Source organism: Rhincodon typus, chromosome 39 (assembly GCF_021869965.1).
Source record: "Rhincodon typus isolate 14 chromosome 39, sRhiTyp1.1, whole genome shotgun sequence".
Lineage (NCBI taxonomy): Eukaryota > Metazoa > Chordata > Chondrichthyes > Orectolobiformes > Rhincodontidae > Rhincodon > Rhincodon typus.
This window is the reverse complement of record NC_063370.1, coordinates 14,708,045-14,720,958: the sequence shown is the minus strand read 5'-3', so window position 1 is coordinate 14,720,958 and position 12,914 is coordinate 14,708,045. Positions and strand designations below refer to the sequence as shown.

At 43.5% G+C, this 12,914-nt stretch overlaps 1 protein-coding gene across 1 annotated transcript in view; it reads right to left on the bottom strand.

Moving 5' to 3' along the window:
- LOC109917037 (homeodomain-interacting protein kinase 4-like) overlaps nucleotides 1–12,419 on the bottom strand; it is a 24,667-nt gene extending 12,248 nt beyond the window's left edge. The window contains exon 1 of the mRNA XM_020516811.1: nucleotides 11,903–12,419. Within this exon, the coding sequence (XP_020372400.1) occupies nucleotides 11,903–12,419 (517 nt within the window). The remainder of the gene's footprint in view (nucleotides 1–11,902) is intronic.
- Between the last annotated feature and the right edge of the window lie 495 nt (nucleotides 12,420–12,914).

The following is a 12,914-nucleotide window of genomic DNA, read 5'->3' as shown; positions in this document are numbered from 1 at the left end:
GGCTGACGTTTCGGGCCTAGACCCTTCATCAGAAAAGGTCTAGGCCCGAAACGTCAGCCTCTCTGCTCCTATGATGCTGCTTGGCCTGCTGTGTTCATCCAGCCCTGCACCTTGTTGTCTCATGAGTTAGAGGCATGTATGTTTAAGTAGCAGGCATTAGATACCTGTCCATTTAAATATAATACAACTTAGATGCCCGTTCTTTTTAATAGCGCACCTTAGAAGACTGTCCCTTTAAGTAGAGTGAGAGACAGACTCCGGGTCTTTTAATCAGCGGGAGTTATACGCCATCATTTTAAATAGTGTGAATTGGATGCCTGCCCCTTTAAATGGAGCTCATTAGATGTCCATGCTTGTAAAAGTGCAAGGTGGATGTCCTTTCCTTTAAGGAGCACAGCTTAGATGCCTGTCCTTTTTAATAGCATGAATTAGATCACTGTCCTTTTAAATAAGAGCTTGTTACCTGTCCCATTAAATAGGAGTTAGATACCTGTCCCTCAAAGTTGTGAGTTAGATGCCCGTCTCTTCAAACAGCAGAATTTAGATGTCAGTTTCTTTAAAGAGTGGATATTAGATACCTGTCCGTTTAAGTATCGGGGGCTAGATGTCTGTTCGTTTAAATAGCAAGCTGTTGATGCCTGTCCCCTTAAATAGCGTGAGTTAGAGGTCTGTCCCTTTAAATAGAGCGAGTTAGGACCTGGCTCTTTAAATAGTGCAAGTTATAAGCCAATCCCTTTAAATGGTGTGATTTAGATGCTGGTCATTTAAAGGGCTCAGTTTAGTTTCTCAGTTCTTTAATTGGCGCAAGTTACACATCTATATCATTAAAAATCGCAAGCTAGATATTTGTCTCTTTAGAAAGTACAGGTTAGTTGCTTGTCCCTGGAAATAACAACTTAGATGCCTGTATCTCTAAATACCATCAGTTGGATGTCTGTCCCTTTTAAAAAGGGCGCGTTGGATGCCCGACCTCTTAGATTTTATTGTCACGTGTACTCGAGTACAGGAATACAGGAGTACAGTGAAAAGTGTACAATGTCGCCAATTCTCCGGGAAAGGGACCGTTTAAATTAGGTAATTGGGCACCTGTCTATTTAAATAGTGGAAGTTACATGCCCATCCCTTTCAATAGCACACACTTTAGCAGCCTGTGTCTTTAAATAGCGCAAGAGAAATTCCCGGCCTTTTAGCTAGCAGGAGTTTTATGCCTGCCCCTTTTAATAGTGAAAATTGGATTTTTTTTTCCCTTTAGATAGTGTAGATTAGACACGTGTCCCTTTCAATAGTGAGAGATAGATAATTGTCCCTTTAAATAATTTGAATTAGTTGCCCATCCGTTTAAATAGTACAAGTCAAATGATTGTGCCTTTAAATCATGATCATTAGATTTCTGTTCCTCTTAATACCATGAGTTAGATGTCTGTCCCTTTAAAAAGTGCAAGAAAGATAGGTGTACATCCTTTAAACAGTGGGAATTAAGCGTGTTAGATTTTTGACATTTTAAATAGCGAAAGATAGATGCCCTACCCTTTAAATAGCGCAGCTTAGATGCTTGGCCCCTTTTAACAGTGCGAGTCAGATCCCTGTCCCTTTAAATAATGTACGTTTGATGCCTATCACTCTAAATAGCCCGAGTTAGATACCTGTCAATTTAAATACCAGGAATTCGAAGTTTATTCTAGTAAATAGCGGGTACTGTCCCAATAAGTATCAGCCGTATTAAATGTCTGTTCACTTAAATCAAGCACGGATGATGCCTGACTCCTTAAATAGTGATTGGTTGTGGCCTGCCCCTTTAAATAGAACAAGTTAGATGTCTGTCCCTTTAAATACCTGTCCCTCTAAATAGCAGGGGCTAGATGCCTGCTCACCTTCATAGCACACTTTTGATGCCTGGCACATTAAGTAGCACACGTCAGAGGCCTGTCCCTTTAAATAATAGGAGATATATGCCTGCCTCTTTGAATAGCTCAAGTTAGAGACCTGTCCCTTTAGATGGCACGGGTGTCCCTTTAAATAGCCCTATTCCAATTCCTGCCCCTTTAAATAACCCAATCTTGATGCATATCCCTTTTAAATAGCATGAGCTAGAGTTTGTCCCTTTAAACAGCACACATTGGATGACTGTCCTTTTAAATAGTGCAGTGTAGATTCCTGTCCCTTTTAATTCAATTTCACTGCCTGTCCTTTTAAATAGTGCACATTAGATGCCTGTCCCTTTAAATAGGGTGAGTTATGCCTATCATAAAATGGTGATAATTAGGCACCTGTGCATTAAATAAGGTTACATACCCATGCCTTTCAATAGCACACATCAGAAGACTGTCCCTTTAAATAGCACAAGAGATTCCCAATGCTTTAACTAGTGGGAATTATACTCCTGTACCTTTAAGCAGTTTGAATTAGATCCTGTCCCTTTAAATAGTGCATGTTAGGTGACAGTGTCTTCAGATAGCACACATTAGATACCTATCCCTTTTAATACCACGTGTTAGATGTCTGTCACTTGATAAAGGGCAGGTTAGATGTCTATCCCTTTAAATAATGCAAGTTAGAAGTCTGTTCCAGTGTTGGATGCCTGGCCCTTTAAATAGCACATAATAGAGGCCTGTCCTTTAATATAATTTAAATTAGATGCCTTTCCCTTTCAATAGCGCAAGTTAGATAGCTGTCATTTTAAATAGCACGTTAGAAGTATGCCCCTTTAAGTACCACAAGTACATTGCCCATCATTTTTGAACAGCACAAATGAGATGCTTGTCCCTTTTAATAGCACAAGTTAGATGTTTTTATTAGTTTAGTTTCCCATTCCTTTAATTGGCTCAAGTTACATGCCTGTCCCTTTAAAAAAAGTGCAAGTTCGATGCCTCATCCTTTAAACAGTGGAAATTAGATGCCTCTTCCTTTACATAGTAAGCGTTACATGCCCATCCCTTTAAATGTCACAAGTGATAAGCTGTCCCTTTAAATAATGCAATTTATATGCTTGACACTTAAAGAGCACAATTTAGATTTCCATTCCTTTAATTGGTGCAAGTTACATGCCTGTACCTTTAGACACCAAATGTTAGATGACTTCCTTTAAATACTCTAGTTAGATTCTCCCCCTTTAAATACCACAGAAGACTGTCTCTATAAATAACATGGATTTGATGCCTGTCCCTTTAGATAACACATTAGATGCTCATCTCTTTAAATAGACTGTTCTAGAAACATCAACTTTCCTGCTCCTCTGATGCTGCCTGGCCTGCTGTGTTCCTCCAGCTCCACACTTATCTCTGACTCCAGCATCAGCAGTTCTTACTACCTCTAAGTTATAACCCCACTGCCAAAGCCTCTTCGAGGGATTCCTACCTTGAAGAAGTTATCCCCCTCCTTCCGGAAAGACTTATTTCTGAGATCCCTTCCCCCTCCCTCATTTCTGAAGAAGGGTCCCAACCTGAAACGTCAGCTTTCCTGCTCCTCTGATACTGCCTGGCCTGCTGTGTTGCTCCAGCTCCACACTGTGTTATATATGTTCTAGATGTCTATCTGTTTAAATAGTGTGTATTAGATGCCTGTCCTTTTAATTGACATAGGTTAGATATCATCCCTTTAAATTAAGCAATTTAGATTCCAATCCCTTTAACTAATATAAGTTAGATGCCAGTTCATTTAAATTCTAGGAGTTAGATGCTTGTCCCTTTAAATTGCATGCATTAGATGTCTTCTTTTAAATAGCGCAAAAGATAAATGGGGAGAGTAAGGAATCTGTCCTTTTAAATAGTGCAAATTAGATGCTTGTCCATTTAAATAGTGTAACTCACCTTTAAATAGCCCAATTTAGATGTCTGTCCCTTTAAGTAGCACAAGTTAGATACCTATCTCTTTAAGTAGCAGGAGTTACTTTAATTTCTTACAAACAAGATAACCTTTCCCCCTTTGCCCATACGTCTGCCCTTTTGATAGGATGCGTATCCTTGGATATTTAGTTCCCTTTCCTGATTCCCTTGCAGCCACATCTCTGTGATACCCACAACATCGTACCTGCCAATTGCAATCTGCGCAACAGAGTCACTTACCTTGTTTTGTATACCACGTGCATTTAAGTTCAAAACCCTCAGCCCTGTGTTGACTGTCCCCCTTCAGATGTCTCTTTCTCTGCTATGCCTGAGGTTAGATTGTAGCAATTGTAACAAGGTCAGCCAGGAAGACAAATCTGTTAGAATTCTTTGAGGAGGTAATGAGCAAATTAGACAAAGGAGAGCCACTATCACCGATGATCTATCCTGATCCATCCACATCGACACTACAGTCAAGAAAGCACACCAATGCCTCTACTTCCTCAGGAGGCTAAGGAAGTTCAGCAGATCTAAAGACTCTTAGCAATTTTTATAGATGCACTATTGAAAGCATGCTCTCCGGATGCATCACAGCTTGGTGTGGCAACTGCTCTACCCAACACCACAAGAAATTACAGAAAATTTTGAATATAGCACAGTCAATCATGAAAACCAGCCTTCCTTCCATTGACTCCATCTATACTTCTCACTGCCTCGGGATAGCAGCAATATAATCAAAGACCTCTCCCACATTGGATATACTCTCTTCCACCTTCTCCCAGTGGGCAGAAGATACAAAAGTTTGAAACACAAACTAACAGATTTAAGAACAGCTTCTTCCCTGCTGTTATCAGACTTATGAAGAGACCTCACATATATTAGAGTTGGTCTTTCTCAGCATCTTCCCTGTAGGTTTAACATTATTTTCTGCATTCTGTTCTATTACCCTGATGTACTGAAATTAGCAGGGCACATGAATAGGACAGTTAAGAAGCCATATGGGACACTTGCTTTCGTCAGACACGGCATAAAGTTTAAGAGCAAGAGGGTATTGTTGGAGTTGTACAGAGCATTGGTCAAGCAACAGCTGGAATACTGTGTGCAGTTCTAGTCACCTCACTACAGGAAGCATGTGATAGCACTAAATGGGGTACAGAGGATGTTCACTGGGATGTTGCCTGAGATGGAGAAATTGAGCTATAAGGAGAGACTAGATAGGCTTGGATTGTTTTCTTTAAAACAGAAAAGACTGAGGGGGTACATGATTGAGGTGTATAAGATTATGAGGGATATGGACACAGTGAATAGAGAGCAGCTGTTCCCCTTGGTTTAGGGGTCAATTTCGAGAGGGCATATTTTTAGGCTAAGGGACAGGAGATTCAGAGGGGATTTGGGAAAAAAACACCTCAGCAGGTGGTGAAAATCTAGAATGCACTGCCTGGGAAGGTAGTGAAAACCAGAAACCTTACAACTTTGAAAAGAATATTTGGATGAGTACTTCAAATATCATATTCAAAGATACAGGACAAGTGTAGGATATTGGGATTAACACACTTCTACTGGTAGTTATGTCAGTACAGACTTGATGGGCCGAAGGGCTTTTCTGCACTGTATGAATTCTGTGAATCTTGTGGTGCAGTGGTAGTGTTCCGACCCCGGGACGCCCGGGTTCAAGACCAACCTGCCCCAGAGGTGTTTAATAACATTTTGCACAGGTTGATTAGAAAAATAGGTTAATTAAAATTTGAGAGGCAAAGGCTATTTTCTATATGGGGAAAGGCTTTGGAAATCTGAAACACAAAGGGACTCTTAAGAGCACTAGTTCATGATTCTCTTAAAGTGAACATGCAGGTTCACTTGGCACTTAGGAAGACAAATGCAATGTTGGCATTCATTTCAAGAGGGTTAGAGTACAAGAGCAGAGATGTACTGCTGAGGCTGTGTAAGGCTCTTGTCATATTTGGAATATTGTGAGGCAGTTTCGTGCCCCAAGCCTGGCCATTTAAATAATGCAAATTTAACTACTGAACTTTAACTTTAACTACTTTAACTACTGAAACTTAGATGCTCGTCCCTTCAAATAATGGAGGTTAAATGCCTGCACCGGTAAATATTATATGTTAGATGCCTGAGCCTTTTTTAAAATTACCATAAGTTAGATGCTCGTCACTTTAAATAGCCCAAGTTAGAGAACCATCTCTTTAATTCATGCAGTTTAGATGCCTGTTCTTTTAAATAACACAAGGTGGATGCCTGTCCCTTTCAACGGCATGAAAGGTACCCCTCTTTAAATTAGGTACCCCTCTTTAAATAACACAATTTACATGCCTGTTCCTTTAAACCGTGCAAGTTGGATGCTCTGGCCTTTAACTAGCATAGTTTAGTTGCTGTCCCTTTAATACCCTTTCTTTTAAATAGTGGATGCTTGTTCCTCTTTACAGCGCAAGTTAGTGCCTGTTCCTTTAAATTGTGCAAGTTAAATCCATTCTTTTAATAAATGGGAGTTAGATACCAGACCTTTTAAATAGCATAAGTTATATGTTTGTCCCTTTAAATAATACAAGTTGAATATCATTCACTTTAAATGGTGTAGGTTAAATACCCATCGCTTTAAACAGTGTTAGTTTGATTCCCATCATTTAAATAGTGGGAGTTAGATGCCTGACCCTTTAAAAGCATGCGTTATATGATGGTTCCTGTAAATAGTGCAGGTTAGATCCCATCCCTTTAAATAACACAAATTAGATACTTTCACTTTAAACAGCTCAAGTTACATGTCTGCCTCTTTAAATAGTGCTGGTTAGGTGCCTGTCCCTTTAAATAGTGGGAGTTGGGCAGGTGTTGTATGCCCATCGCTGTAAAAAGTGCAGGATAGATTCCTGTACCTTTAAGTAGTGTGAGTTAGATATCTGTCCCTTTAAATGGCATCTGTTAGATTCCCATCCCTTTAAATAGCACGATTTAGATACCTGTCCCATTAAAAGGAGCAAGTCCCTTTAAATAATGCATGTTGGCTGCCCTTCCCCTAAACTAGTGCCAGTTCGATTCCTGTCCCTTTAAGTAGTTGAAGTTAGATGCCTGCCCCTTTAAATTGTGCAAGTTGTGCATACCTGTTCCTTTAAATAACCCAAGTTGGGTGCCCTTCCCATTAAATAGTGAAGGTTAGAAGTCAGAAATAGTAGGAGCTGCCGATGGTGGAGGATCTGAGATAACAAGCTGTAGAGCTGGATGAACACAGCAGGCCAAGCAGCATCAGAGGAGCAGGAAAGCTGACTTTTTTCGGGTCTGGACCCTTCTTCAGAAATGGGGGAAGGGAAGGGGATTCTGAAATAAATAGAGAGAGAGGGGCAGGCGAATGGAAGATGGGTAAAGGAGGAGATAGGTGGAGAGGAGATGGACAGGTCAAGGAGGCGGGGATGGAACCAGTAAAGGTGAGTGTAGGTGAGGAGTTAGGATGGGAGTTGGTCAGTCAAGGGAAGATGGACAGTTTGAGGAGGCTGGGATGAGGTTGGTAGTATGGGGTGGGGGTTGAGGTGGGAGGAGCAGATAGGTGGGAGAAAGGACGGATAGGTTAGGGAGGCAGGGACGAGCTGGGCTGGTTTTGGGATGCGGTCGGGAGTGGGGAGATTTTGAAGCTTGTGAAGTCCACATTGATACCATTGGGCTGCAGGGTTCCCAAGTGAAATATGAGTTGCTGTTCCTGCAACCTTCGGGTGGCATCATTGTGGCACTGGAGGAGGCCCAGGATGGACATGTCGTCTGAGGAATGGGAGGGGGAGTTGAAATGGCTCGTGACTGGGAGGTGCAGTTGTTTACTGCAAACCGAGCTTAGGTGTTCTGCAAAGCGGTCCCCAAGCCTCCGCTTGGTTTCCCCGATGTAGAGGAAGCCACACCGGGTACAGCGGATGCAGTATACCACATTGGCAGATGTGCAGGTGAACATTTGTTTAGTGTGGAAGGGTTGCTTGGGGCCTGGGATGGGGGTGAGGGGGGAGGTGTAGGAGCAGGTGTAGCACTTGCTTCGGTTGCAGGGAAAAGTGCCAGGGGTGGTGGGGCTGTTGGGGAGTGTGGAGTGGACAAGGGAGTCACGGAGAGAGTGGTCCCTCCGGAAGGCAGATAAGGATGGGGAGGGAAAAATGTCCTTGGCAGTGGGGTCAGATTGCAAGTGGCGGAGGATAATGCGTTGGATCCGGAGGTTAGTGGGGTGGTACATGAGGACGAGGGGGATTCTGTTTTTGTTGTTGTTGCGGGGAGGGGGTGTGAGGGATGAGTTGCAGGAAACGCGAGAGATGCGGTCGAGGGCATTTTCGACCACTGTGGAGGGGAAGTTGCGCTCCTTGAAAAACAAGGACATCTGGTATGTCCGGGACTGGAATCCCTTATCTCGGGAGCAGATGCTCTCACCCACCTTCCTGCAAAAATGCCATCCCCTGTTCCCAATTCCTTCGCCTCCGCCGCATCTGCTCCCGAGATGAGACATTCTACTCCCGGACATACCAGGTGTCCTCGTTTGTCAAGGACCCCAACTTCCCCTCCACAGTGGTCAAAAATGCCCTTGGCCGCATCTCTCACGTTTCCCGCAACTCATCTCTCACACCGCCTCCCCGCAATAACAACAAAAACACAATCCCCCTCGTCCCCATGTACCACCCCACTAACCTCCAGATCCAACGCATCATCTTCCGCCACCTGCAATCTGACCCCACTACCAAGAACATTTTTCCCTCCCCACCCTTATCTGCCTTCCAGAGGGACCGCTCTCTCCGTGACTCTCTTGTCCGCTCCACACTCCCCACCAGCCCCACCACCCTTGGCACTTTTCCCTGCGACCGCAGGAAGTGCTACACCTGCCGCTACACCTCCCCCCTCACCGCCATCCTAGGCCCCAAAAAAACCTTCCACATCAAACAGATGTTCACCTGCACATCTGCTAATGTGGTATACTGTATTCGCTGTTCCCGTTGTGGCCTCCTCTACATCGGGGAAACCAAGCAGAGGCTTGGGGACAGCTTTGTGGAACACCTACGCTCAGTTCATGACAAACAACTGCACCTCCCAGTCGCAAACCACTTCAAATCCCCCTCCCACTCCTTGGACGACATGTCCATCCTGGGCCTCCAGTGCCACAACGACGCCACCGGAAGGTTTCAGGAACAGCATCTCATTTCGCTTGGGAACCCTGCAGCCCAATGATCTCAATGTGGACTTTACTAGCTTCAAAATCTCCCCTCCCCCACCTCATCCCAAGACCAGCCCAGCTCATCCCCACCTCCCTAACCTGTCCGTCTTTTCTCCCACTTATTCGCTCCTCCCACCTCAACCCCCACCCCAACCTCATACCTACCAGCCTTATCCCTGTCTCTTGACCTGTCTGTCTTCCATTGACTGACCAACTCCCATCCTAACTCCCCACCTACACTCACCTTTACTGGTTCCATCCCCGCCTCCTTGACATGTCCGTATCCTCTCCACCTATCTGCTCCTTTATCCATCTTCCATCTGCCTCCCTGTCTCTCTCTATTTATTTCAGAATCCCCTTCCCTTCCCCCATTTCTGAAGAAGGGTCCAGACCCGAAAAGTCAGCTTTCCTGCTCCTCTGATGCTGCTTGGCCTGCTGTGTTCATCCAGCTCTACGCCTTGTTATCTCAGGTTAGAAGTCTGTCCCTTTAAATAACATAATTTAGATCCCTGTCCCTTTAAATAGCACGTGATTGATGTCTGTCCCTTTAAATAGTGCATGTTAGGTTCTTGTCCCTTCAAATAGCACACATTAGATGTCTGTCCCTTTAACAAGCGCAAGTTACATGACCTTTTAAATAGGCATTGTTCCTGTCATTGTTTCTCAGATCTCCAGCATCTGCAATTCTTTGCTTTCTTTGTGTATTCCATACAATGTTTATCAAGAACAAAAGAATCTTCCTCTGTTAAAGACCAGCTAGTGATACGGGGGACTGAACAGTCACAAATTGCTAGACAAAGCAGCCTGTAACAGTGCAGTGTGTAGTCACTTCATGCCCAGGAGATAAAAGAGAATTTCTGTCTAGAAGCTTGGGACCAGCACATGGCATTACAGACTCCAGCCCCCAGCGTCTCTATCAAATCCAGACTCTACCAGTGCAAATCGATCCAATCAGCAAGATGTTTTCCAGAAACATTGCTGGTCACAGTGTTGAAGGCGACCCCTCAGCTCATTGAGTTTAGCTGGCTTCTGTGCAAGAACAATCCAAAACAAATGGCGCTGTCTTTCTCTCTCCCTGAGCCCCGTATTATTCCCAAATCAATCGCATGACCCGTTCTCTTACTCTCCATGCTCCCCCACCTCGGCATCACCTTAAACACAAGCTGGCTTTTCTGTCTCTAAATCTCTTTATCAATCCAAAACTAATCACGTGCCCTGCCCTCTCCCCTGTTTATTTCTGTAATTTAACAAATGCCATGGTTTTTTCCAACCACTTGCTGCATGTATTCCATGTTCCAGTGGCTGTTTATGGAAGGAACTTTAGTCCATTGAATAAATGTCGATACAGTCCCAAGGCATGAATGGCCTACTTCTGCCCTTATCTCCTCTGGTCTTATGCTCTACTTTCTCAAACTGTACAGCTCGTAAACAAAGATTTTCACTTTATTTTGGTACATGTGACAATAAAGCCAAAATCAAAATCAAAATCAAAAAAATTTAACTTGTGACCTCTTTTCAGTAACTCCCTTATGGATGAATATAATCACACTATTCATTCAAACAAAACCTTTCATTGGCTTCATTAATAGGGGCATTTAGTACAAGAGCAGGGAGATGATTTTGCATTTATACAAAACACTTGTTAGACGTCAGCTGGAGTATTGTGTAGAGTTGTGGGGATCACACTGTAGGAAAGATGTGAATGCCTTGGACAGAGTGCAGAAATGATTTACAACAATGGTTCAAACAATGAGAAACTTCAGTGATGAGGATAGAATGAAGAAGTTGGGACTGCTCTTGGACAGAAGAAGGTTGAGGAGATCTGACAGGTTTTCAAAATCATGAGAAGGCTGGGTGCGCAGGTAGGAAGAAATGGTTCCTGCTTGTAAAAGGAACAGGAACAAAACGGCATAGATTTAAAACAATCTCCAAAGAAAGCAAGGGTTAAGTGAGGAAAATCTTTTTCACAGCGTGTCATTCGGGTGTGGAATGCACTGTCTGGAACTGTGGCAAAGGCAAGTTCAATTGAGGCATTCAAGAGGGACATTGGATGGTCAACTGTTTAAAAGTAATGTGCAAGAATTGGGGGAATATGTAAGAGATCGGCACTCTGCAAAGACGCTCATTTAATGAGTCTGTGCAGGCAAGATGGGCTGAATGGCTTCCTTCTGTACTGTCGCGATTCTGTCAGTCTGTTAAACCTCTTATTAGTCAAGATACAAGCTACCAGATTGTGGCTCATCTGAAGTGAAAGGGTAAGGTACATCAAAGTGGAGCAACTGGGTGATGCTAACATTTAATTTTAAATGTCCGTGGCTTGCAGCAGAAAAAGGATTGTAGGAACAAAGAGAACAAGAGAAGCAATGAGTTTGCTTTTAGTAAGGAGGAAACTTAAAAATTCTTTGAAATTCTATATTTTCATCCTTGTTTTCAAATCCCTCCAAACTTCACTCATCCCTAACCCTAACTACGACCCTCTGAGATCTCTTCCAATTCTGGCCCCTTGTGCATTCCTGAGTTAAATCACTCCATCATTACAGGCCACACCATCAGCTGCCTGGGGCCTTAAACACTGGAATTCTCTCCCTAAACCCCTTGGTCTATCTTCCTCTCAGATGTTCTTTTAAAATCTCTCTCGACCAACCATTTGTGTACTTATCCCAATAAGGATGTGTCTCAGTGTCTGATAATGTTCCCATCAGGCTCACTTGGAACATTGTACTGCATTAAAGGTGTTGTATAAATGCTGCCATTGTTGGAAGACATTTGGAAATTCTTCTTCAGATCTGGGCAGAGTTGGCATGTGGTAGGCTGGCACTGTAAGCCTGATAACCACCAGGTTGAGAGCTTACCCAAGCACAGCCAAAAGGTCAGTAAATAGGGAGCCAGCATGTACTCCTACCTTTAACGTACCGCACCTCATGAAATATGCTTGCTGATCCAAAGTCAATCACTTTCACACGGAAGGGGAATCGCTTCTGGTCAATGATCATGATATTCTCTGGTTTGAGGTCAGCATGGATGATTGATAGGTCTTTAAGTTTCTGGAGTGCCCTCAGGACCTGGGTGGTAATTGTCCGTATGTGCCTGGCTGGGAGGAGGGCAAAGTTGTTCTCCTTCTGGAACTCAAATATGTTCTGTTCCATGAGCTCAAACACCAAGTATGACTTTACATCATCATGGAAACATTCGTAGAATCGGATGAAGTGGTATTGGTCAGGGTCCACTGACCCCAGCACTCTTAACATTTTTAATTCGTTTTTGATGATACGAGCTCTATATGAGTCACTTTTGAGGATCTTGATGGCAACAAAATGGCCGGTGCTCCTCTTCCAGCACTTTGCCACCTCACCAAACGTCCCTTTGCCCAGAATCTGAATAATGTCATAGGTGTCTGTTTCAGAATGGATGACAGACATTTTCAGTGGTCTTCTGGCCTTCGCCCTCTGCCTCAGTAGAAGATCAGCCAACTGGTATCTAACAATAGAAGCTTTAGGGTGTAATAATGGGGCCATTGTTACCAAGCCAGGTTCTAGGGGCCTTTGCCCAAGGATCCCAGAGCCTGAGGAAGATCTACATAGGCATGGATCAAGATTGGCATCACCTCCGACATCAACTCTAGTCAGAGTTACATCCCCATCTCATAATGTCTCTGTGGAGAGTATCTCTTTTGAAATAACCGCTAGTGAATTTCACTTACAGTCAGCTCGATCAAACTGGTGCAGCAGTGCCATGTGTTCAACAGATCATTCCTGCTGTCACTGAGCAGGGCTATGGAGGACCGAGGGTACATATTCCTTACACTGAGGTAAAAAGGTTGACCTACTTACTCGAGACATGTTTTGTGGGAAGACTAACCACTCCTGAATGATACACATCGTTATCAATGTCTATATCAGCCAAACACGTGGTGA